This window comes from Camarhynchus parvulus, chromosome 5 (assembly GCF_901933205.1).
Source record: "Camarhynchus parvulus chromosome 5, STF_HiC, whole genome shotgun sequence".
Lineage (NCBI taxonomy): Eukaryota > Metazoa > Chordata > Aves > Passeriformes > Thraupidae > Camarhynchus > Camarhynchus parvulus.
In genome coordinates, this window is record NC_044575.1 from 39,521,259 (window position 1) to 39,549,068 (window position 27,810).

General features: G+C 41.9%; 1 protein-coding gene across 1 annotated transcript in view; it reads left to right on the forward strand.

Moving 5' to 3' along the window:
* The first annotated feature begins 96 nt into the window (after positions 1-96).
* Positions 97-27,810, forward strand: part of LOC115904554 (basic salivary proline-rich protein 1-like) — a 75,476-nt gene continuing 47,762 nt past the window's right edge. The window contains exon 1 of the mRNA XM_030950046.1: positions 97-162. Within this exon, the coding sequence (XP_030805906.1) occupies positions 97-162 (66 nt within the window). The remainder of the gene's footprint in view (positions 163-27,810) is intronic.

Consider the following 27,810-nt stretch of genomic DNA (forward strand, 5'->3'; position numbering starts at 1 on the left):
GGAGATGGGTTTTAGGTCAGTAGTCTTTATGCTGCTCATTTGTAATATAGGATTCACAGAGTCAGAGTCATACAGCTGTCCTTCACAGGGCAAAAGATGATGGAGCTTGAGCCTTGCGACACAGATGGGCTCTGTGACTTAAAGAAAAGAGAAGCAGTAGAGGTAAGTATAGCAGTGACAGTGAATAAACCCACACCAGCAACTATGGTAAAAGCAGCTCCAGCCCCCAATTTGCATGTGTGGATAACAGAAACCATGTACCTGCCAGCTACTACAAAAGACAGTTCTTCCCAAGTGACCAACTCTTCTGTTTTGGGCACATTCTTCTCTGGGAACAGCAGTGTCTGACCTGTAATGCAAAACAAATTTCATGGGGATCAATTAAAAGGTAAATTACCACTCTGAATTTAGGTTTCTAGGGAAACTTGGGCATTACACCTCGCAGCAAAACTGTGAAGCTACAAGAAACATCCCCACAACAATCAGAACCTTGCAGTATTGCTCATGCTAAGGGGGCATTATTTTTCTCTTTGTAAGCTATGTCATCTTTTTTTTTTAAACTATTATAAATATATAAAATAAAACATGCTTCACCAGAAACATGTAAGCAGCTATTAGAGGGGCAATTAATTGAGAAAGACCCTAGAATGTAACATGTTGAGCTTTTATTACCAATCAGAGCTATAATCAATCATATGGCCAAAGGCTGCTCTGTTGTTCTTGTGGCTGGGTTACATGGAGAAGCCAGAGAGAGACAGAGGCTGTGAGAATGATGCAGGTAGTCATAGACAGTCAGTGAAATAAACAGTATCTACTTAACTATTATCTGCTCCTAAAAAAATAACAACCTGTTAAATAAATTGTATTCCTGTGGTACAGGTCATTTCAAACAAAACAAGAAATAAAACAAAGAAATGTAAAAACTAATGCAGACAGAGTAATGTTTATTGTGTTAGGAGCTGCTCTGTTCTGTCCCTCAGGATGCACATGGCTCCACAGAAAAGGCCGGTGGGGGGAAAGCGTGATCTGTCTGTATTTGCTGTGGAAGAGCAGGAAACCCCCAGCCCTCTCACTTAGAAATGCTCATTTCATGTTTTCCCATATAAAAAAAAATCCTCAGCAAGCTTCTGAGTTTTTGTGAGATGAGCTTTGCTGAGAACTTTTAAGACAGGCACTGTTGCCAGTCTCTGCCACAGACCAGTTTATTTCTCCCCCTCACTCCTTTTCTTTCCATGTTCTACACTTCAGTGGTGCAAGGGATAAACAGGAGCTAGTGACGAAAAAATCTTGAAGTGGTTCCAGTGAAGAAAAACCTCTAATCATAAAATAGACCACTGGCTTAAACCCAGCAGTGACATCATGAGTGTTGCAAGCATTACAGCAGCTGTCCAGTGCTTATGGATGCAAATGCTGAAGTTGTGGCATTCATATTGATCTGCTCGGTCAGGCAGCACAAGAGGGAAGGCTCATAGCTGCTTGAGAAAGCAGAAGGAAATGCACTCTGCTAATTGGGGCAGAGATGTGAGAAACAAGGACTCCAGGTTTTTGTTCTACCTCTGATTGTATCAGGTACCAGACACCATCCCACCCTGTTTAAGCACCTCCAAGACACCTTAGCCAACCCTGCTAATGTCCTAATGATGCATCAAACCAGGCAATCAAGAGGCTGCTCAGCCTGCCCTCTGAAGAGGAGGTGGTGGCTGATTTAGTGGTGGCCAGTGGGAAAGGCCATGGGCTAAAAATGAGCCTGAATGAAAAAACAAGATGAGCACAGAGCTGTAGTGGGACATGAAGTATGAGAAGCTTTTTCTACATTGGAAACAGCTACTCCCAGCCCCACAGCAGCAGCACCCTGACTGTGACAGATGCAGTCTTGGAACCAACACAATCCCCTTCCAAGTTCACATAGCAGCTCACAGTCACACACAGCACTCCTACATTCTGTGCATAAGTCCTCTCAACATTGTAGCCATTCGAAGAAGGTTTGGATTTGGCCACCTCAGTGGCCAAATGGATCCTACTTCAGATTAAATATAGCGAAGGGATGTAAATGTGTGGCTTTTGGGATTCTGAAAAGTTCCTTGGCACTGGAGCTGATGGTGTCAAGAGATTGGTAAGGATAGCTGGCAGACTACAGAGAGCTTGAGCACCACTCTTCAAACACCATTTAAGGGCTGTTAGCATTCCTCAGTCCCTTACTTTAAGGTTGTGGCTGCCGTACTGGCATTTCCTGGGCATCCTTCTTTGTCTAGGTTTGTTTGAGGCTTTCTTTGCTTTGCTTACTAGTGTTCACTCACACTGGAATTAAAGAAAGAAAGAGAAGGGGATTGACTTCATAGTGAGCCTGTGTAGCACTGAGAGAAACTGAGGCCAAACCTGATATTTCCTCTTACAGATGAGCTTCACAGGAAATACTAGGAAAATACTCTAATTTCTCTGATTAGCTTGAGAGGGAAACAGGTTTCTTTACTACTCAGTGTTGAGTTCTCTAAACACATTTCTCCCACCAAAATTAAGGGCATGCTTAACTGCTAGGATATGTGCTTAAATTTTAAATGTTAAAACATGAGTGCAGTAGTTTTTTGTGGGTACCTACACACAAAATAAAAGGAAAACCAGCAAGAGAACTGTCCCTTCCAACTCAGGCCACTCTATCATTCTATGATGATTTTCCTCTTTCAGGCCAAGGTATTACACAGGAAATCAAAGCGAACATTGGTTGAGGTACAGGAAACTTTAATGTTCAACTTCCAGTAATGGAAAGCTGGAGAGCTTACACTGTGTACCTGGATTTCTTTAGAAAGACATTTTCTCCCATTGCAGCGTTTTTGAAATGACACCAGGGAAAAGCAGAACACCTGTACCTGGGGAGCAGGAGGACTAACCTAGCAGTGTGCTGAGAGCAGCAGCATGCAAATAATTATAAGTAGAAGTCACAGAAAAGATCAGAACTGGCTAGAGGCTCAAAGCATCTCCTGCAAGAAAAACAGAAGAAAGAAAACAGCTACCAGTGACATAACACAGATTTGCTAAAGACTTCAGTGCTTCACAGAGTCCTTCATAAATACGAGTCACATGCCTACTGCAACCATCTCTTGGCAGCACACACAGCACATGCAGGAACATCTGGCTTGGTTCAGACCACAGACCCATTTATCCCACCACCCCTCTCTGCTAACATGGCCAGCAGCAGATGATCAGAGAAGAATGTAAAAATATGGCAAAGAGGTATAATTAAGTCTCCCAGCAATTTAAGGATCAAAGGTCCTTAAATTTAAGGATCGAAGATTCTGCTCAATTTTCCTTATCATTCACAATCTTCTAGGTGTCTTGTTTTCACCCACAGTCATTTCTTCTCAGGCAGGAAGTATGGCTGCCAGCCTTACACCTTCCCTGGGTACACTCACCACCAATTAAGTTAAGAAAATGTGACAATGAGAAAGGCAAATGGCTGCCTTCCATCACTTATTCTTGATGTTTTAAAGACAAGTACAAAAATCTAATCCCTACCTGAGATCCACAGACATATAGAGACCTCTCTTGCTGTAGCTAGCAAATGTACAAATGTACACACCCTTTGCATTATTTAGTTATGTTCTCATTCACAGCACTACTGCAGCTCACAATTCCCTTCAAAGTAACTTAGAAACAAGATTAGCCTATTTAAATCACATTTTCCTAATAATAATAACAATAACAGGTTGGAAGCCTTCCTCCTTTATATGGATGCAGTCTTTTCCTCAATCTTTTTCTCTTTTTGATCTACCTGAAAAACAGAAGAAACTAATAAGACACCTTTTCTGATGTAATCCTTTTATTATAATACAAATGACTGTTTTAAACCCTGCATATTTTAAAGCATTCCTTGACATATTGAACAAAATAATTTTTAATGTACTTCTTCCAATTGCACAGTAAGAAGTTGATTTCTGTTTAGAAGTCCCAGCTTGCTTAATTCAGAAATACCAACCTCTTACTTCTTTTAGTGCTTAAAATCAGCACATTCACCATTACATAAAAAGGCTCAGAAACAAGCTCATTATTTTGATGAATGAAATTATTATACTTTTTTTTTCTGATTTTAAGAAACTGGCGTTATATTTTCAATAAGCCTTATCATATATCACTGACATATCTGCAATTGTTAAATTATAAAAAGCAGGGCAGTGATCAGATAAGGAGAAGCCAGGAGAGTGTAAACTCAAACCACTTTGTCTAAATTGGCAAGAATCAACATAAAACAAAGCTGCATTTAACAGATCAGTTAGAACAAAGCACATAAATCATGTTTTTGAGAGGGGTTAATTTGCACCATATGCCAATTAATTCAAGTGCAATACATAAGTTATAAATAATCTCATTGGAGTGGAGAGTGTTATACTAGGAATGAAAATTCTTTAGCTGAAGCCAAAATTATAATCACCTTCAATAATTGCATTTCCAGCACTGCAAATTCTTTTCCATTGCAGCACTGAAAGCAGTCAATGCTGCAAATAATTTTCTATTACTATTTACATTATTAAACTCAAACACATTAACCAAACCCTTGTTTTATTTTTGTCAGTATTTAATGCTGCTACAAATCAATGATCCTCTGGGTCAGTCTTAGGAAGTATGGTTTCATCAGATATTTTTTGATCTAATGAACCCTTGTAACCAAGACTCCGGTAATCACTTATGTCCCCCATTGGTTTTGTCATACACCACAAAAATTCAGCAGTGTCCTAAGGGAGTGATGCTTCCAGCATTGGCACAAACATCAGCTTTGAGGGGTGCTACATCCAGCTCTTCTGCTGTCTTGGGCTCTTCTAGCTCAGACTCTCTTTTTCTAGGTGCAGAAAACCCTAAATCACTCCTTTGCACATTTCGTCTTTTCATCACAGCTCTAAGATTTCTTGTCAGAAGGTTCCTGCTCTGATCCAGCCTGTTTCCCTGGCTAGCTTGGATAGTTTTTTTGTTTTTACACTACTAATCAGTCTCTTTTTCTCTTGGCTCTCTCCTCCTGTCCTGTTTCTGGCACACTGCCAAAAACACGTGGATGAGGAGGCTAGAAGTGGCATCCCCTGTGGCAGCCAATCACACTGAACTCCAGATCTCTGGTGGGATAGACTGTTCCAGCTTCCTTAAAAACACAGTCCCTGTGTCTGGCCGCCAAATCACTGCTCTGGACACCCTCCACTTGGAAAGAGAGTCACCCCAGCTAACAGTGTTTATTGTTCCCCATTGCTGAAGCTTTTCTCAGATGTCCTGGTTTTCCAGTGCCGCAAGAAATGCAGTGTCACCTAAACAACATTCTCCAAAACAAAGGGCTACAGGAGGATATTTGTAAAATTACACCTTTGATGCCCTTTAGGTCACATTACCCTTTCCTCTCATTCTCAAACTTATGTCCACAGCCACATTAGATCACAGCAGCTGCTGCAGCAGCTCTAGTTAATTGGACAAACCATGCCAAATCAGAGAAATACCACATTCACCTCAGGCTCCACTGCACAACTCAAGAGAACCTCAAAATCCTGCTTGTATAAGCCAGTGAGGCCAGGCAGCAGCACACAGCCACATGTGGGGTTGCCAGCGCTTTAACTAGAACAGTTGCATTCCCATGATGCTGTGTTTCCCTTGCAAATAGTTATTAATCCAAACTGAGCTATAGCAATTACAGAAATACTATGAAATTCACACTAAATGATCACAGAAAATAAAAACCTTTAATAAATAAATCATAGACACCTTCTAAATGTGCCTAGAAATGTAAACATGAGAGAAACAACCAGTGGAAAATAACAAAGCCTGCATGGACATACGTTAGGCTCTGTTTCTCAATTTGCTTGAATCAAGAGACCACTCCACCTTTTTAAAAGAAAAAGAAAATGCCTGGACTACCTTAGAACTGGGTACTGGCATCTGTAAATGAGTAAGGGATAAACAAAACCTCCAAGGACAGGCAAATAAAATGTTCTGAGTTGACCAAAATTACAATGTTATTATCATAACTATAAAAGTACTATGTAGAATTTTAATTGATAGATAAGCAAATGTGACACCATTTTGCAGATCTCCTCTGAGCCCACTAGCCTGTGCTGCAAGCAGAGTAAAAGTGTGTGGGAGGAATATACTCTCAGTGTATTCTGAACTCTGAAAGAGAGATTGCAGCTGGATTACACCTCTGCCCAGCACACTGAGCCATTATAGCTCAGCACTTCCTTCTGCCATCCATTGCCTATTGCAAGCATTTTGAGCAGGGTCCTTTTCCTTGCATGGCTGCTCACTGCACACACAGCAGGCCCCTGGCTCACCTCTTCTTCCCCAGGGAATGGGGCTTGTAAATAAGTAAAAAGTGACTGAAAACCTAATATAGAAGATGCCTGGGGACCTCTCAAATTCTGGGAAACCTAATCACTCTGGCTGAATTAGCTTGGACTGGGACTTGACAATTGTCTTTGGGTATTGCTTTCACGTGGAGCACATTCTCAAAAGTGTACAACAATGACTCATTCTGGAGCTTGTGATTGCTGTGTGTCCTAGAGTATGTTGCTAAGCTGCTCCTGTCAATCCTCTGGACATTTTCACAAGCAAAGGTATCTCCCCAAGCAGGCTACCTACAGCTACCTGCTGTGTGTGTTATTTGTTCCAATACAAGGAATAAATAACCTACCACCAAGCTGTCAGTGACATCATGCTAAGTGCTGATGCTGTCACCTCCTTGGTAGCACGTCCCATACCCTGCGGGTTACATTAATTCTCACACAGGTCATCACAGCAAATGCCCTTTTCATTGAATCTGGCTCTGCACCCTCCATGGCACAAATTGTTCATCTGTCAGACTCAAAAAAGTCAAAGAACAGAAACTTCAACAGAAACTGTCTGGGGTATGTCTACGAATAGTTGCAATTCACCTTCTAGATGCCAAGGGAGAGCAACTAATCTGCACTGGGACAATGCTTCACAAGGTGAGCAGAGCTGGCTAGATGTCCTTCACAAAAGTATCTGCATGACCTCCTACCCATGATGGAGAAATGAAATAATCATCTCTTCCATGAGCACTCATCAGGTAACCAGCTACCCAGCAAGCCAGGAACACATAGTACCTCTGAAACAAACAGGAGAGAAAAATATATAATTATAACACAAAGGGAACATTAAGCAGTACCACAGCCTCTCTGTGCTTCAGACTTTGCTGAGGAATCAATCATCCTTTGCAGATAACTTTATGCTTCACAGCTACTGCTGCTAAGCAGGTTAAATAAAAAAATAATCAATCCCTCTTCCGTTACTTCTCCCCTTCCCAGTCCCCAACCTGCACTTCTTACTGGGAGTAGGGAGACACGGGCACAATATTATTTTCTGTTGGATCAGATAATGGTTTGAGTTGGAAGGGGACTGTGAAGATCATCTAGTTCAAACCCCTCTGCCATGTGCAGGGACACCTTCTGCCAGACCAAGTTGCTTAAAGCCCCATCTAGCCTGGTCATGAACACTTCCAGGGATGTGGCAGCCACAGCTTCTCTGGGCAACATGGTCCAGCGCTTCATCACCCTCACAGAAAAGAATTTCTTCTTAATATCTAATCTTCCAAATATCTAATCATCTTTTTGTTTAAAAAGAAGAATTTAACCTATTATCCCAAATCTGTGTTTTGATAGCCAGGAGCAAAGAATCCAAAAAAGAGGGAGTGAGTAGTGTTAGAAATTCTGGGACTGCTTCCCAGCAGCAAAAATTGCAGCTGCTGAAATGCAGCTCAACTCATATACATTTGTGTGAGACACAGGGTGTCTCCTGCTCCCACATTCATGTGGTTCCTAGTGCTCTTTTTTGTGGAGAAGAGATGGCTGTGTCTCTTCAGCAAACAAGAAAGAAAAGCAGGCCTTAAAGACAAGTAATTGCCCAGACATCAAAAGATGGTGCTCCTCTGTGCCAGACTGCACCAGAGAGAGAGAGACCCACTGGAGAGACATCTCTCCTACAATTACCCTTTCCAAGTAATGAAGATGAGACACCTTCTGGGTCAAAAGTGTCAGGAGATAAGATGTTGGAACAAGCTGCTAAATAACAGATAAATCACCAGCGCAGTGTATCATGTACATCCAAGAGATCTGTAGGAGTTTTGAATGGAAGTGGCTGAGCTGCTGAAGACATGAATTCTCTCATTAAAGTCATCTGTTATACTGGAGTAATGAAGGGTAGCAAGTGCTGTAAGTTGTTCTAAAAAAGGCATTTGGGATGATCTGGCAAGTCACAGACCACTGAACTTTACTCTGAATCAGGTAAATTGGTTGAATTATCAAGTAAAATTAGAATCACAGGGAAGGACTATCACAAAGAATTCATTTAGTTTTGCTCCAGTGTCCTTGCTCTCTTTCCACTGTTTCTCACTACTTTAAAAATCCTGTTGATTCTTCTGAATTCTCCTGCTTAGGTTATTCCTCTTTACTTTTTGTGCATTTGGCTATGTCCTGCAGAAATAAAAGGCTTTTCTTCTTCCTTCTTTTCACCCAATTCTGTCCAGGGGAAAACTGCATAAGGAAATATTTGTATTTATTCATGTCATAACTCTATTGCCATTGTGGGTACTACAGAGAAAAGTGGTAATAGCAGAAATCCTACCTGATGTCCCAGTGATTCATCATCAGTCTCTCACTTGTCCCAGTTTTAACAGACAGGAACTATAAATTCTAGGAGGACAATTGCTTAAACCACTGCAAACTGTGCTTTACCATGTTAAGACCATGCAACCACCTGTAAGAACATTCTAGCAAAGAGTTTTCTACACCCTTATATGATTCCTGATCCAGATGGAGTCTTAAGATGAAATGAAAGGCCAGATCACCTCTTCAGTTTCCTTAGTAAGATACACTGAAGAGAATGATCCACCAGTTGTCTCAGTTCTGTGCCTGACTCAGGATTTGCTTTTGTATTGCAGCACAACACTTTATTTTCTGAACAAGTCGTGGGAAGAAGCAGTGACCTATGAAAGATGCTGGCCAAGCTATGGTCAAGCTGTTGAGGGCACAGCCAGCAGGTGACAAGTCAGGAGCAGAGCACGTGACAGATACAGAGTGTGCTCCACTTGAGGAACTGGGAGCAGGGCAGCTTGAAGCAAAGACAGAAACCAGCATGGGTTTTTTCTGGGACAGCCAAGCAATATGCTAGGTTCTTACCCATGGGGAAACATCAGAGGCTAGAGGCAGAGTAGTAGAAGATTCCAATCAGAAAACTCAAGAGCACAGGTATGTGTCCTGCAAAAATCTAAGCTGGAGCCATGCAGGCAACCAGCCTGCAGTTCACATGCCCTGAAAGAGCACAGACAGGCACTATTACAGTTTTTCATTTTCTGTTTAGATCTTTGCACTATGAGTATTTGCAAACCTACCCTATCTTGAGCAGCCATTGTTGACTTAGATTAATTTAAGATTATATAGAGCGTAATAAACACTCATTAATTTTGCAGGTTTGCTTCTGGTACTGCAATTGCTACATAAAATCACATTTACTTAAGTAGAAATGAAAGGAGCTACCATTTTTAACAGCTGTAATTGTTCAAGCAGAGCAGATAGGATTTTCCCTAACACCTCTTCATGCAGTTCTGTGTCTGGAAATACCACCCTGAAGAACACATAAAAGAATCATGTTGATCCCATACCACTTTAGCTATTTTGCATATTCATTTGCTAATTCCTTAATGTTTCTAATACCTAATTCTGTAAGCCCCAAATCTCACTACCTAGTGACATTAATGAACATGTTAGACTCTAATTCATAATAATAACCCATATTACTTGGGTCAAACTAACTTCAGTGTTTATTCGGACAGTACCATAGTTAAATTGTTATTACAATCTCGTTCCACTTTTTGATAAGCATTCTGACTTGACAACTTTCATAGCTATCATGACTTTGGTTTTATTTCTAACTAATAAATGAGGGTTCCTGAATTTTTCTGACTAGACGTTAGCTTCCGTGCATCCACATGATGGCAATGCAATTCACTTTCAGACTCCTAAGGTCTAAGCTTCTCTGTTTGGATTTATGGAAAATTAGAATGCTCTCTGCAAGGTCACTGCAATGCTTCCTTTTCACTGAAGTCCAAAGTCTAGGTGGACATCAGGATTTCTAAAGATTATGACCTTTATGGCTTGGGAACAGGACCATCTCTCTTCTTGCCTCTCAGTCACCATGCACCTGATGCCTCACTAATCCCCAAGAGGTTTGATGTACCACAGCACAGAACAGCTATAATTACTCCTGGAGCCAGCTGCCACTCAAGTGACAAAGAAGTCTGCAGAGCCATTCCCCCAGCCCACGTTGCTGAGCACTTGGACCGTTTGAATACAATATTAAATAGAACAAGACATGGGCAATATGTTATTTTTGCAAAGCTGAGCTTGTCACATTTGCAAAATTAATATGGTGTGGCAGGAGATGGAAGGGCCACCTTCACTGTGGAGCTCCCACGTCTACAGAGCCAGACAGAGTGAGCACAATGGCGAAGTGCCTGGTTTTGCACAACCATGAAATTTTCAGACATGAAGAGGGGAATTAGCAGCACATGGCAAGTCCTTTAAGATAAGCACGAAGATGATAAAATAATGACAGGAATGAGTGAAAACAGGTATTTCCTACTAAACCTTATCAAAACTCTTCTGGGCCTCACTGGAACACTGTCCCAGCAGGTCTCTGAGTTTTGTTGAAGGTGTTAAACCCTCACAGTGCAGCAGGCAACCTGCAAGGCAAAGAGCACTGGGCCTTTAGAGCCATTCTTTCTGGGACCGCTAGACAGTGGATGGAAGTGATATTTGTTTATTTAGCCTTCATAGTGATCCCTGCGCCCCAGGGACAAAGGGGAGGACTGAGTGCCTGCTCCAAGGGACTCACAGACTCAACTGCAGGTAAGTCTCTGCTGCTGTTCAAAGGGGGTTACTTTCCAGGCAAATTTCCTTCTGTTTTGAAAGAAAGGAAACACTTAGGATATAATAAAGATAAAACAACTGCCACTTTGCAAAGTAATCCATGATACCAGCAGTATCACCACAGATTTTTTTTTTGTTCCTTTTGTCCTTCCTTCAAACTGAAGTTAAACACACCCATTTCCTCCCTTGTACATTTTCCTCTTCAGAGACATGGCTTAGGACACCTACCTCCAAATCAGAATTTCACTTGGACACATCCTGCTAAAAAATCCACAGTAAAAGCTGTAATAAAGTATGGCACCTGTTGCTTCTTTGGACAATTTGCAAGATGGATTTTTTGAAATACATATATATGGGGGGAGGGGTGTACACATATAATATGTACATATAATATGAAAAATGCTTGTGGATAACACACACAATTCATTCAGTGCTCCATGGTGCAGTCAGCTCATGTATTCCCAAGACAGAGACAGGGGTCAATATGGTGGGAGCCTACTTTCAGCCTGAAATCTGACAAGGAAAGACTGAAGGAAACTCAGGAGGTTTCAGGCTATGTACTCCACATGAGCTTGACCTTCTTGGTTAAATTCTACCAACAGTGTGACATTGACCACACAGTCCAGAATTCTCCACAAGCCACTTCACAAGACAGGACACACAATAGGTTTTAGTGTCATGCCCTCAAACGTAAGGTGGAGTCAGTGACCTTCTCCTCATCCTGCTGCAGTGTCCTCTGAGAAGGAGAGGCCATTTCAAGAAAGAGTAGGTACTTCCTACACTGGTACTGGGAATCCCACAGAGCGACAGAGAGCAGCTCTACAGCAATTGCTTTGTTTAAAATGCAAAATGTGGATGTGTTTAGAGGAGGTACCAGCATCAATCACTGTATGCAAACACAGCCTGTGGAGAAGAGCTTCCCCTGTAAGTCACTCCTCACTGCCCTAATCGAGTTAGCACTAGTGACTGAGGGCATGTTGAACGCTGATGGGCCACTGACAGTGCTGTCCCAGGAGAAGATTAATAAAAGGCAGCAGGAGTACTCAGCCTCAGTTGGGCACCAAGTCGGGGGGGGGAGGTGAGGGGGGAGGACAAAGGTTTCTTTCAGTCTAGCAGCTGTTGCCCATTACCACAGACACACACAAAAAAGCAAAACTTGCAGCCTTCTCCCACAATCATTATCATACTTGTGGAGGAAGGTCAGTGCAGACCACATGCACTGACTTGAACAGATGACATTGCTGACTTGTGGTTTGTAGTCCCAGGGGAACATGAGTCCATAAAGGAGAGGTAAAAGACCATGCAACTCCACTGTTATTAAGCTTATATGGACCTAAAACAGGGGTCTGCATCAAGCCTAGGGACCCACAGACTGACACAAGAAACTAGAGTTGCATAGAAACAATTATTTGTTTAGCATGTCATGAAGGAGGAGCAAAACACATTGTAGACAGAGCCCAAGAGTCACTAGGGAAAAAACACCACAACTCTCATTGTACCAACTACAGGTGAACTTCAGCCCCTGTCCCGTTCTGGCGGACAAACTGTAAGTACTGCTACTGAAGTCATAGACATAATTTCTTCTCTTTCTCAGCCACCAGAGCAGTAGAAGGAGAGTAGGGAGGGTGCAGAAGTTCTCAATCTTCTCAGTGCTGAGAACAGAAAAGGAATAGAGCACTTCTGACTAGGCTGGTTTTAATCCGTTCATCAATAGCAGTTTTACTGACCCCTAGCTCCCCTTATCTTACTAGTCAAGTCCTAAGACTTCTACCTTGCCACCTTCTCTCAGCTTTTCTCATCATGTCCCTGGGCACATCACCCACACCTGTTTCCTGCACAAATTGTTGCCAATATCTTCCCTCTTCTCACAGCCTCCTGTGGCAGACTTCTACTCTGAGCTCTTCTTGCACTATGTTAGCCCTCCTCAGAACATGAGTTATTGTCCCATCTCTCCAATATATATGAGATACTGTCAGCATCTTGAAGAGAGAGAATCTTCTCTTTTATGTATCTGTAAAATGCTCAGAACGTTTATATTGCTCTATAAATAAGGATAGTAAGAGTCTAATGCTGGCAACTCTGGCAGATGTATAGGAAAAGGATGATGGCCTGCCCATGGAATGAAATCATTCTGCTTATGGGAAGACTTTATATCAAAATGGGCTGCTGCATGAGGTCCAATACCTATCAAAATCCTTCTCCATCTAGCAAGAGCAAAGCTAGTGCTGTGTTAGGAAGCCAATTTGATGCAACAATTTACACAAGTGCACATCTGGCTACCAAGCAACACATAATTACAAAGAGTTCACATAAGAAGTAATGTCCAGGGATACCAGATAGTGAAAAGTAACTTCTGCTTTCCTAGAAAGTATCGGGCCACTCTGGTCCACGAAGAGTTTGACATCAGAGAAGGTGCCACCATCCCAGCTGCAGATTTGTGATGTATGCCCCTCTAAATCACGAGGGCACCAGATCCCGTCCTCCCACATAGGAGTTTCCATCATTAACCTCACAGAGCTGGTCCTTCTGCAAGCAGTCTGGCTTGGCTCATCCCAGCCTGGCTCTGCAAGGTGGGTGAGGAATCCCATACAGGGTGTACACAACATTTCTAGAAACATAGTACAATGTTTGTAAGCTTCTAGAGATGAGACTTATCATCACTGCTGAACCAGGAGTGAGACAGGGAAGAGAGGAGAAATACATCCTTCAGCATAGTCCATGTTAACACCACAAACAGTAGCAGTGTGCTGCCTACCTCTCGTCCCAAACTACGTTTTTGTAGGTTTCAGGCTGTTGCTATCTGAAAACATTGCCAGAGAGAATGAAGGGATGAATGGTAAGTCTCCTTCCTTCACCCTGTCATCTCCAAGTCCTATCAGATATTTCTGCTTCCTTCTGAATTATTTCAGCTTATCCACAGAAATTGATGTACCATTGATCTGCAGTTAGAGGGCTGCCTGTGTATTATTTGGGGACATGCACACAAGACAGAAGATGGCAGGATGCTCTCTTAGCCACGTGTTAGCCCCACATATTCCACAGCTCTGACACATGCATGCTATAGCCCAAGCAGCCTTGAGATACTTACTCAGCAGAAGGATAGGGATTTTACACACTGCCTCCCCTTCACCATCTCTAACCTTTGAATGATTATGTCCTTCCACAGGCATCAGCTGTAGAAGAGTGCCCTGGATTCAGGACCAACTACCATCTTTATGGGATAAAATAAGGTTACTATCAGCTCTCCACTCCATGATTGGAGCTGCTCCTCCAAAACCCAAGAGCTGAAACCCAGTCAAACCATCACCATTTATCACAACAGTGATTTCAGGGAGCAAAAAGGATCCTGTGTCTTTTCTAGTACCCAGTGGACAGACAGTTTGTTTCTGGCATACAAGCAGTTTCTCTACCAGGGCAGGAGTGGAGGGGGAGCAGAAAACCTAACGTAGAGGGAGGATGGTGAGCAGCAGGTTCTGACTTTACAAGAGGATGATAAATGATAACAGCATTAGGAACAAAACCAAACATCTTTCATGCTGTCAGAGCAGTGAAACCGGCAAACACCAAGACGTGGGCACAGGGCAGTGTGGTCATTTTCCAGAGAAGCACACAACAATCAAGTTACTTCTGCTCTGAATCAACAGACCAATTCATCTTCTCCAGGTTCCTGCAGAAAAGGGCAAGGGAGAAAGAGGCAGTCATTTCTCTTCAGTTAGCTAAGAACTTCAGCTGCTCCATAGAGCATTGAATCCAATAGACAGGGTCAGAACAGCAGTGGATACCAGTGCAGAAGACCTGTAAAAGGATGTGGATCACAGAGCTCTAGATGATCATGAATTTTTCTCACACTGCCCTAGTAATTATCAAAGGGTACTATGGGACACTGCTGTGAGACAGACTGGAAAAAGTACTACAGAAGATGAGTATTACAGTGTCCAATACTATTCAGTGCTCCCCCAGATTCAGACTCCACACAAAGCTTTGCCTTCCTGCAGAGGAGCATAAAAATCCCTTCCTGGGGCTTACCTCATGTTACCATGCTCTCTCAGGAGGCGGTCACCAGGGCCATGGCAGTAACTGGATTGCAAGGCTTCCAAAGCAACTACCTCTGTCAGGCATCCTGACGACCAGGTTGGTGAATAAGTGCTCTGCTCAGTGTAGCTGCCCTTGTTGTAGTCCAAGGCTTAGTAGTGAGGTAAAGGTCACTGCCCACCACAGAATTAAGAATGGAATGGGGTATCATGCCCAGTTTTGCCTTTAGCAGCTCTCTATTGTCTCCTTCTGTGACCCAAGTTGGCCCTGTTCCCACACTGAATCAACCAGAAAACATGACACCCAGTGAATCTGTGTGCCTGAGCCAGGAAGGACTTTCAAGCACTACTGTTCTGACAGATTGTTCCTCTCAATATTAGGGGGCACTGGAAAGTAACTCCTGCTAAACTCCAGTGAAAGTATATCCTGCTAAAGTCCCAATTCTCTTTAACAGAACAGCAACAATACTCAGTGACTCTTCCGCTGGCAAGCACATCTCATTTTACTCCACTAATGGCAAGAGACACAGAGACCTGTTACTGTTCTTTGTCTGCATCTGGGGAAACTGAGACTCTGCAAGGGAAGGGAGCTTCCAAGGCCAAACACAGCAAGGATTCATATACAAGCTTTCTCAACTCCCTATTCTCCATACTGTTTCTAATCTCCTTTAGCAAATGCTCTCTCTCAAGCTGACCTAAAACTTTTAGCAGCTGTTATGATTTAACATCAGCCAGCAACCCAGCCCCAAGGAGCCACTCACTCACTCCCCCAGGTGTGATCAAGGAGATCACCAATGTGATCAGGAAGAAAATCAGATGAGTAAAAGTGAGATAACTCACAGATTGAGATAAAAACAGTTTAATACGAAAAGCAAAAGCCACACGCACAAGCAAAGCAAAACAAGGAAGAGATTCGCTGCTTCCCATGGCAGGCAGGTATGCAGCTATCTCCAGGAGAGCAGGGCCCCATCACCTGTAGCAGTGACTTGGGAAGACGAATGCCATCACTTGAAACATTCTCCTTTCCTCTTTCTTCCCTCAGTTTCAAATACTGAGCATGATGCCACATGATCTGGAATATCCCTTTGGTCAGTTGGTGTCATCTGTCCCTGCTGAATCTCCTCCCAGCTTCCCCACCAGCTTAGCAGTACAAAAAGCAGAAAAAGCCTTGGTTCTGTGCAAGCCCTGCCCAGCAATAACAAAAACATCTCTCTATTATCAACGCTGCATCCAGCACAAATCCAAAACTCAGCCCCATACCAGCCACTGTGAAGAAAATAAGCTCTACTCCAGCCCAAACCAGCACAGCCAACCACATATTTAACTGTCCACAAACTAGGTAGACATTCTCATCTCACTGCAGACAACAACTCTGTAAGGCCCCACCAAGCAGGAAGGCTCTGCCACACCAGCTTGGACTTGTCTTCTTTAGGATCTGAGCACTGCTGGCTACTTCCCCTCCTGCTGTGAAGGATGACCATGGACCCAGACACTTAAGCAGAATGCACTGCTAAAGACACCCTATGATTAAGAGCACAAGCGAAATGGGAAAAGTGTGAGTATTCAGTGGAAAAGGCAAGTTCAGTCTAGAAGAAAGCAATAGAAAGAAATATACAAATTCACATGGCAGGTAAAACTCAACTGAGCATGTGTGGGGAATCCTGAAAGCACCTACTGAACCCATTACAAGTAGTTTTGTGAGCAGTGGGATGAATGAATCCCAGCTTTCTAGAGATTTGTGTCTTGTGTTGAATTTACTATGCTGCATATCAAAACAGGTAAACTCCAGTCAGAGTTTTCTCCACAACTAAGAGGTTCATGCATCCCCTTTTCAGGACTTTTTGTCTCTCTAGCAAGTGGTGAGATTAGGAATCTTTCACTCAGAGCTGATACTGAAAAACTGTAATTTCTGTCCAGGAAAATTGATGGGACCTAGCACATTTAAGATCCCTGCATCTCTTTCAGGCATATTTATTTGTGGGTAAGAGGTTCAATTCAAAACTTATTGTGAGGAATGAGTGATATAGACAGATAAAGACTGTCATGGACAGACAGTGTGATCTCTTAAGCCTTGTTTCCTTTGGAAGTTGGGCTTAGAGGAATTTAAATCTTCTCTGTATCCACAGGAGATAGAAAGTTTACCAGAAAACTGGTGGTTCTTTAAATTATGAAATCTGAATTATAAGAGGAAGCTTAAGGAAGACAATCACACTGTAAGAAAACAGCACTATTTCTTTTGCAACAAAAATTTTGAGAAGAGATTGAACTTGGAATTATTATTTTCAGATTGTAATGGTGAACCATGGAAACAGCAAGACTCACAATAGGAGAAAGTTGGGGAAAAAAAATTCTAAAGAAACAATCCCCCAGGATTTTATGTCATTTGTTTGAGACCCCTAAAGAAAATGAAAAATAGAACAACCTTGCTACTGAGACAAAACACAATATAGAAAAAGAATTTGGTACTCTACAGAGTGAATTCCAGCCACCTACCCACCCTCTACAAAACTGTAAAAATAAAAACCCTCAAATTATAAGGGCAAAATCAGGCCATTCCAAAGAGAGAAGAGCTTCCTCTGGAAGCCTAGCTAGTGATGTTCAGTATGCCTGTGCATTTTAAACTGTTGAATACATGCCCATTTGTCTAAGCACTACTGGTCTTCTTTTTCCAAGTAAGGATGAAGAACAATGAAGACATCCCCTCTCTTGGAGACCTGAAGCTTTGAGTTGCTTTGTTCCAGCCAAGCTTGGTCCTCTTTTTCTCTCATACACCAGCTGTCTTTTCTGCATCTTTCATGGCTTAGTCTAGCTCCTGTTTTGGGGATATGATATCTCCCCATGTTGAAGTGGATGATTCCAGCCTTGTGCCTGACATGGAAAGCCATGTAAGTGTACATCAACATAAGTTCCCAATAAGATCACGCACTGAAGAGCTTAGTGAGCTCATAAACTGGAAAACAGCAAGAAAGAGAGGAACTGGAGAGTAAAGAATACTGACTCCGTGGGAGTATGAGGTGACCCACTGGCCCTCTTACTCTGATAGTAAATAAAACAACATCTATGATAGGAGTCGAAATCTGGGATCAAACAGGTTTTGGCAGAAGTAAGAAAAATCATCCATCTGTGTCTGAGCAAAATCTACGATGCACAAATCTGAAGCCATAAGCCAAAAGCCGATGCCACAGACAAAAAAGATGTCCTATCTCTCAATAATGACCTTGTGAAAGCATCCTGTATCAAAGCACCAGTGCTTCTCTGCAGGGTATGTAGTTCCTCTTGGTCTACAGTCCACACTGCTATTTCCATGTCATTGCAGCCTAGATGGTTGTGCAATGCCACACCACCTCTGTGGCCAAGCATTCAAATCATCTAGTGCCTGCCTACCTCTCAATCCAACTCTGAACATTTCTTACCACATAAAATGGATTTTTAAAATGCATCTTTAACTTAATGGAATTTATATGCCACTGAGGAGAAATTCACACCCTCCCCCGAAATGAAAGAAGGAAGAAATATAAAATCCTGTCCTTGAGGTAACCTTTTACAAGCACATCTCATCAAAGATGGAATTCATTCAGCAGCGGTTCATTGTAAGTTTATTTCTATATCACAAGTGGCCAGTGCCTGATCCATGAGCCAGTTATAGCCTCCAGGACTGTACATCAGTATGGGATAGCCTGGTGACTCTTTTGTCACTCAAATGGTTTCCAGTGGTTCCTTCTAAAGGTCCCAATGTCCAATTTGAGTTCTGCAGAGCACCGCAAGGTTTGCTGTGTAGTTTTCCTGGATTGTATCTCTTTGTCCTCACATGGGGTATCTTTAATTTGTTACACTGGACTCTATCACCAATGTTTTCACTAGAAAAGTAGTGGGTTACAGTTCCAGCTATCAGCAAGGTCCACAACTCCAAGGTCTCCTTTAAGTGTTGTTCTCACAGGAGGCACTGGGTACCCCATAGGAGCATACACAGGGTTAACATTCTTGAATTTCTTTCCAGAGACAAATGGTTTGTGTTGAGGAACTGCTGCTGGGAAGGAAGAAAAAAAACCCACCCTTTTTTATTATTCCAAGGTGCATTTTAATTTGCACAAGCGACATTGTGTCTGTGATGGATTACACGAAGGGAAACATTACAGCCCAGCAAGCTTGGCAAGGAAAAAAAATAGGGAGATACGGAGAGGATTAAAAACAACCTATTGCAGTGCAGAATTTTGATAAGGGATCCATGGTGCCTTCAGAGCAGGAGCAGGTGGAGCTCAGGTACCAAGGAAGAGAAGTGGCACAGTGTAGGATGAGGAAAGGGGAGTGGAGTGGGAGTACAGATTGAAAGAGACTCCTTGGTCATGTAGACTACTCTCTTCCATTACAGAAGACCTTTCATAAAAGATCAAGCTCTATCTTAAAATTTATTCTGCTCCTTTTCCCTTGTAAGTCCTTTACAGAATCTCACTTCCCTTTCTGATGACTAGAAACGTTTGTTTAATTTCCAGGCTAATTTATTCTCAGCCAGTTTATACCCATTTTTTCTTGTGCCAACATTTCCTTAAGCTTAAATAGCTGTTCTCTCTCTTGAGGGTTTTGCAGTTTGATGTATTGATAGAAATCCTATCCCCTCTTTCCTCATTTTGCCTGGCTGAACTAGCAAATTTCTTATTATCCTGCAAAACGCATTCTCCATATTATTGGTCAGCCCAGTACCTTTCTGTGCTCAGTTGCCTTTGTACTCTTCCCTCTGGGGTAGTTGTGACTGGAATTGCATGTGCTGCTTCAGGAGTGTTCACAACAGGCTTTTGGACTACTGCACAGTAACTCCATTTCTCTACTGGAAGCATTTCTATGCTGAAAATGCCTCTTGGCTTTGGACCTTTCCTCAGGGCCATGTTGATCATTTGTCCAAGGCCAATGGTGAAGAGAAGATCAGTTCTGAGAAAAGTTCCTTTCAGCATAATATTTTGATTTTCAGCAGCACCTGTTGCTGTCCCCCCACTCAGTCACCCCTATGATTCCTCCACTAATCACCTTGTGCCACCTTATCTAAAGATTTTCTGAGCTCATGATAAGCAAGCTCTAGCCAGTTATCTTATCAAAGCCAGCTATCTCCTTGCTGTTTATCCCATCTTCTGTTTTGCTCTTGCGCAGGTCCTTTTCCTTTAAGTGTACAAAACTAATGTGTAAGTTAAAGAAAAATCCCTATTGCCAGCTAATCATATATGGTTTACAGCACAATATTAGGCAATTCTGTTCCCTTTTTGGGGTGAGTGATGGTGATGTGCAGTGGTCTCTTTATCATAATATTATATTTTCTTACACACTCTTGGGGGTTCAGCTGCATAACCAGACTCTTCATGCTTCTCTGTTTTTTTTTTATCTAGCCTTTTCTTGTTTTGACTTAATATAAAAAAGATTTTCTCCAAAGATATTAGTGTCTGGAATTAAAGGAGATAGATTTCTAGCACTTAGGGATGAAGGCATCTAACAATAGTAAAAATGCAGCTTGAGAGGTAGCCTGAGAAATGCCCTCCCACAGCAGGAGAGACTTGAGAAAGCAAGCTGAATTAGGTAGGCTGTTGGTTTACAAAGCATCACATTTCTGTACTGTGAACCATGGGGAAATTTTGAAGTGACCACAAGAAATATTTATGTATTAGTTTACAGGACACGTCTTCTTATAAAAATCCAGGCATGTTCATAAAAAAGAATAAAAAGTTCTCCACCCAGAACATCCTCATTAATAAGCACATAAATAAAAAGAGCCAGGCTACCCCAAAGTCTAGCCAAGCTCCAAATCAGAATAGCACTGAGCACCTGGAAGCACCAGCTACTTCACTAAAAGCTGCACAAGCTCTAAATCTTTCCTAATCAGAAGTTGGAAGCTTATTATCAAAAACCCCGGAGGCTTTTCCTCCAGAAGAAACAGATGAGGCCTGTAGAACCTCTAAGGCCATACAGCCATAGTTGGTCTCTGGTGCACCACATGACTGGTTTCTGTTGAAAACTTCTGGCCACCAGTGCATGCTGCAATGTACACACACAGCTATTTATCTCCCCTGTACTTCCATAAATAAATGGTGGTTAGACGCATATGGGAAGGTGTGAGTACTTGAAGTCTAATGACTTCAAAACTGATGTGCTTGTTTTCATAAAGCTATCATTACTTGTCATGAGTAAACTCAATCAAGTCTCACAAAATCATGCTGTACTCTGATTCCTTGTGCCTTGTCAGTAAGAAATGCTCTACTGCATATATGTGTCTGGCTCTGACTAAAGCTACAGGCACAATGCAACTGTTCCCCTGCTTCCCTCCACATCTGTTCTGGGAAGTCACAGACTCAATAGGTAAGGAAGGAACAGAAACCTTCATCCTTTCCTCCTGACTTGATCAAACTGCAATTTAAATATCACAAATGCTTCTTTTTTTTGCTTCCAAAACTATATAACTGCTAACACAAAGGTAACACATTCAAAGACAGATTTCAGAAATGTGTTTTCCATTTTCCCTATTATCTGTGGCTGTGGTATACCAGTGCTCTCTGTCAATAAAGACTTGAGTGTTAACACTTGCCCACAACAGAGCTAAATTCCGCTGCTCTAAGACTATAGACAGGTCAGTGTTACATCTGTGGTTGTCATAAGAAATACCAGAGTCAATTTCCAGAAAATGCCAAGTGAAAAATTTTCATGATGTATTACTTCTGAAATCCACTTGTCTCTCTGTACCTTGCTGTCCTTCTGATTAAAGTTTTTGCAAGCAGGAATCTTGCTGTATGCTTGAAAAAACTGTGTTTCTCTCCTCATAGCACACATAAACTCCATTTCTTCCTTTGGGGGAGAAAAATGGGCTTCTTTAACTAAATTCATTGAAAATTATTCAGAAATCATTCAGAAATTATTCAGAAAATCATTCAAAAATTAATAAGTATACAGTATTATTTGGAAAATTCAATGTCAGATAATTAGAAAATGGCAGATAAGTGTTAGTGTAGGAAGAGACTGAATGCATTAGATGAGTCATTCAAACTATGCTTTAGGCAGATCAAGTTCTAAGTCCTGTCCCTTTACAGTGTTACTGTCACTGAAAGCCAAGAGAAATAAAAGGGGTACTTTTTCTAGGTAAGGATTCTGAAATAGAGCCATTTTCCTCTATCCCATTGTATCCCTAATCCTGTCAGCTCCTTTCTTTCCTCAGTGATGGTTAGGCAAGCAGGCAGTAAGGCCTAATTGGTTTTTCTTTGTTGTGTGGACATACGAGGGGATCAGTTAAAGAGCTCCATGATAACCTTCCTCAGTGAGATTTGTTTTCAAGACAAAATGGATGTGGCAGGTAGTATTAGCCTGAAGATCTCTCAATATGGGAAGGGCTCATTCTCACAGTGACGATATCATAAACATTCAGTCACCTATGAAATTAATAGGAAGTTCTCAACCCCCTTCTTGATGTAGAAACACTCACCCAGCTGAGGTGGGAGGGACAAACCTTCTGTCTAGGATTTTGAGCTAAGTATTCTCACTGGAAGGTGACTGTACTGAGAACAGAAAGCCAGGAGAAGTGTAATGGCCATTACTTCTGCCACAGTTGCTCTGCAGAGAAAGCCTCAGGCACATCTATGACCTCACACCAAATCTAGGTTTCAAAAAAATTGTTCCACCTCAAATTGAATGATGTTCTATCAGTGAAACTCTCAGATTTGCTCTTGCTCCCAACCAGCTGAGTCAGTGCATTTTGAAGTGGGGAGTGGACAGCTGGTGTCACACAAAAGGGACAGGGACCCTGGAAAAGCCCCCTATCAGATCCAAAGGAAGGTGAGATGAGGTGGGAGGCAGTCCACGCAAGCCCAGCTGTCTCTTACTGCAGTCTTAGGTAGCTCTACCAGGTTTCAGATTATGCAACACAACTGTTGGCTTGGCCACAAAGCCTGCATGTTTACTGCCTTGATACTGTGTCAGTGTTGTCCTAAAAAAACACAAGCTGTAAGAAGGAAACAGAGATTTCTAGCAGCCAAGTCTTCATAAAAACCAAAAAAGAACCCTTTTCAAAGTTCTTTCCATGGCAAATTTCACAAGACCATAAAATAGCGTACCTGTCAGAGCATCTAAGACACATAAGTTTAAGAATGCTTGATTCAAGGCAAACTAAGGTCACTCTCTTTTTCTCTAGGATGAGACTGCTGTGAAATAGTAAGGATTTCTGGGGAAATCTCTGAACATTAAATCCCACGCAGAATTTTCAACAATGAGCACAGCAAGGTAGTGGATCTGTCATGTCAGTGTGCAGTACATGCCAGGTCCTTGGGAGGAGCCAACTGAAAGATTAATCTACTATCAAACTACCTTTTAAAATTATGTTCAAAATATTTAGGTAAAGCTTCAAGGATCTTTGTCAAAAAGAGACAGTCAGTGACATGTGCTGGTGAGGGCCTGCTAGTGTGTCAGATGTTAATCCAGTGCCCATGTGTCACCCAAGTAGAGTGAATCTCACTTGCTCTACAAGTCATGAAACACTTTATGGGCTAATTCCATGTGTAATGGATGACTTTGTCAAGATTCGGTCAAATGTTTTACATTATTAAAAACAACAGTGTCAGGCTACAATTACTAAAAACGTATCAAGTCACCAAGTCTTTGGACATTATATTGAAAACTTTTAAGTTTTCCTGTCCGTGGACAACTGTCCTGAAAAGATTAGTTTGAAGGACTATTGTACTGAAAAAATGAATTCAAAGACTTGCTCTCATTAACTCTTTGACTTCTAGCACCTCCTAGAGAGCTGCATGAGCTCTACTTTTGCTGAACTTTTCAAGAAATTTGACATGTTGGAAACACCTTGCACAAGTTCCATTTGTTGTATCTTCCCCTTCTGATTCTTTGCCAACAACTTTCTGCCACAGTTCTGTCAAATAGGATCACCATTGTCATCTTCATGCTTACACAGGCCATGCACACTAGGGTACTCCCAAGTCAGGAATAATTCAATTTACTTTAGTACAGTTTCCACTGTGATGCCAGCCCAGTATTGAACACCTGAAAATATCTTGGAGTGCATTAGGAAGACCATTGCCAGCAGGTTGAGGGAGGTGATCCTATCCTTCTGCTCAGCCCTGGTGAGGCCACAGCTGGAGTGCTGTGTCCAGCTCTGGGCTCCTCAGTACAAGACAGACGTGGACCAGATCCAGGGGAGGGCAACAAAGACGATTAAGAGAGAGAAGCATCTCTCTTTACAAGGAAAGGCTGAGGTAGCTGGACCTGTTAAGGCCTCGAGAAGAAACGACTGAAAGGGAGTCTCACCAATGTCTCTAAGTACCTGAAGAGAGGGTGCCAAGAGGGTGGAGCTGGGCTCTTCTTGGCGGCACCAAGGAACAGGACAAGAGGAAACAGGCAGAAACTGATGCACAGAAAATTCCACCTGAAAATGTGAAGAATAATTTCTTTACTGTGTGGGTGACTATGCACTGGAACAGGTTGTCCAGAGAGATTGTGGAGTCTCCCTCACCGAAGATATTAAAGAAATGTCTGAATACAACCCTTTGCCATGTGCTCTAGGATGACCCTGCTAGAGCAGGGAGGTTGTACCAAATGACCCACTGTGTTCCCTTCCAACCTTACCCAGTCTGTGATTCTGTGATTCTTCTCTCTTCAGTAAAGACAGCTTTTTATAAAACAGTATCAACAACCTCTTTCTTCATTATGCCATTATGCTTTTAATGATAATAAAGTATTGTTATTAAAGGCAGCTAAACAGAACACACTTCATCCTGGCAAGTCTTGACCTGGAGCCGCAACTGTCCCTGCATGTCAGAAGCATGGTGCTCTTTTTGGCTCTGTTTTCATGGGCACAGTCAATAGGAGAATTAAGAATTACCTTGTACTGCTCTTAAAGGAAAAGGATTTCACATAGAAAGTGCACCTCTGCACACTTTTTGGGTGCACTTAAAGTACACAACATAATATTGTCTTTTGGATCGCAGGAAGATGTTGTAGGATGAAGCCAAATTTCCACCATCTCCAAGTAACTCTTTTTTATGCATGGATTTCCCAGGCCAGAGTATACTAAACTCAGAGTATCACTGGTCTTTAGGGTGATGTGGAGCAGTATTATTGATTACTGAGTTATATAGTGAATGCCAGCAGCCATTCTTTGCCTGACAGGACAGAGGGACTACATTTGTATCATGTGAGATAGGAATGACTTTGAGTCATGCTTGGTTAGCTCCTCTATTTCTTTATTGAAAGATTCCTGCAAGAATCCTTGGTCAGAAAATAACACTTATGGCTTTAAAGAATGTGAAAAAAGACAAGATGAGAATAAAAAGGGGAAATCAGAACACAGAGAGGATTTCCTCAACTCTTTCCCCAAAAAGAAAAAGATAAACTGTCCAATAAACATGAACTGATGTATTCCCTTTGCCATTCTCGTTTTGCTGTACAAGTCTTATGTCAAGAAGCTGCACTATAACTCCTGTTTTGTGTTACTGTTTGTGCATAAAGGCTGTGGCTCCTTAGATGGAGATGGTAATACCCACTGCAGAGCGTGCCAGCTATTTTCTTGCTCATGGGTTCTGGCACCCGCCAATTCTTTTGTGTGATTTATCACCTGGCAATCCATCTCCTCCATCCATTATCCTGCACAAAAACCAGCTCTGGACAGCCGCTTTCTCTGCAGCAGAGCAGGCAGAGCTGTCACTTTGCCTACCCTATTCTCAGCAGGGCAAGGGAATTTTCTCCTTCCAGATTCAGTAAGCCTCATGGCAATTTTATTGAATGTCTTACAGGTGGAAATAACAGCTCTGTGCACAGACTGTTGACCTGTATAAATATTTCCCTTCAGTTGGGATGGCTCTTCCAACTTAGCAGCTGCCAGCACCTACTACTCTGATGCAAGTTAGCCCTCCTAAACACAGGCTATTTCAGTCTCAATTAATGAAGCATCCAGAACCTATTTTGCTACAATCAAACAGAACTGTTGAGTCTGTCTATGCTGAACTCATAAATGTGATGTACTGTGATTTCGAACACTCTAACTGTAGCCTGGGCAAACATTCAGAAGTAATTCATGTTGTGAAAAGAAAACGTATAGAAATAAAATAATACATTATTGTATGCCAGTTCTTTGATGTTTGAAATCTCTTTCTAGGATTTTGATATATGCAATCCAAGTCCATACATATGCAGCATCTGAATAATGCACCAGACTTATGATACACTAGATTACCATTCATTAACAGCATTAAAGGATTTTGTATTAGAAAGGTGTAGCTATATCAATAAATTCAACACAAGCTCCTAAAGTAGATATTTGCTAATTAGTACAACTTTAGTTTAAGTTGATTTCATGTATGGAGTCATTGAAGCCAACAAAAGTTTCTTGTGTGAGCCTTTTCTAAATTATCAGGTCAGTCCTCCTGCATTTGTATGACAGCTATCTAGAAGTACTCCAGTGTAAATATTAGCAGTGGTGAAGCATACACAGAAAAATTGCACAATACAATATAAATTAAAATTCTTTTGCCTGCAGCTGTGCAGTTCACAAAATATCTCTGTTCTGCAAAAAATTCTGTGTACAATAAAGAAAAGGGAAAAACGAAAAAAACCCTATATTTTTCTTCAAAGATTCGACAAAAAGCAACATATCCTTTCAAGAACAAGTCTTTCACCTTTGATACAGTTGTACTGGATCTAGAATTCATCTTGTGCTTAGGGAGAAGACTCACAAACCCAAAGAGAGTTCAGGTTTGGGAAAATAATTAATTTCTATTCCTCTCCTTCAGCTCAGTCAACCTTATGGGGGGAGGTGCCAGAAAACATTACTGCCCTCCCTTTCTTCAAATTAAAAGAAAAAAAAAGTAGATGAGAAGGAAAAGGGAAAACAAAGATACAGAGGGAAACTGGGGAGGGGAGGAGTAGAGACAGGGAGCTGGGAAGCAAGAAGGAAAAAGCATTTGTAAAATTAAAAGGCAGGGGCCCATCAGATTGTGTCGGGCAGGGGAAAGCGTGTCGTAGGCAGGAGTAATTGGTAATCGGAGCAGAAGTGAAGAAGGGGATGATTTATGGGAGCATGGAGACAGGGGTGGAATAATTTTTGGAGCAGAACGGGGAACTTACTGAACGCCTGAAACTCAGCTACTTATCCACTCGTTCCCGTGATAAATTAGCTCTTGTTTAAAGTAACTGGAGCTCCATTTTTCATTCTGATTACTACACTTGATATCTCTCTCTCTCCTTCTGTTTCTCTCTGACCACTGCCCCTTAGCAGATTCTCTGAGCTAAGGCAATGGGTTTATGGAAACTCTTCACCCCCTCCATTACACTGTTTCCCCCCTCTCCCTCACAATTACTGTAGGGCTAACTCTTTAGGTTGTTGTGTGTTTCTCCAAGCTGCCTAAACTGGGTTTGACCTGGAAGCATATGGAACATGATCCTCCATTTATGCTATGGAAGAGAGAAGGTGGGGGGCTTGGGGGCGCCCAAGGCTTGCAGGTGTACAGAATGAGCACAGTGCTATGCCGTATCTCACTGTGTGCCTGCCATGTCTGGAAGGCAGCACCAGGTCTGGCCTAGAGCACATAATTAGTAGGAATGATTTATTTTATGGTACCATACCACTCAAAGCCACCGCACCCCCCTCAAGCACAAGGTCTCACTGTTCAGTTTACTGCTTAAATTCATGTGAAGAAAGAAGGTGGCATACAGTGACAGACTCACCAGAAGCAAGAGTAGATGACTTTTAAGAAAAAATAATTTTAAAATATGCTTTTAATATAAAATTGTAAGACAAATACATACTAATAAATACCAAGTTTCTTACTGACATTAGAACCAGTTATTTTGCTAAAAGCATCAAAATACTGAAGTGGAACACAAGAAAAGATTCGAAGGAT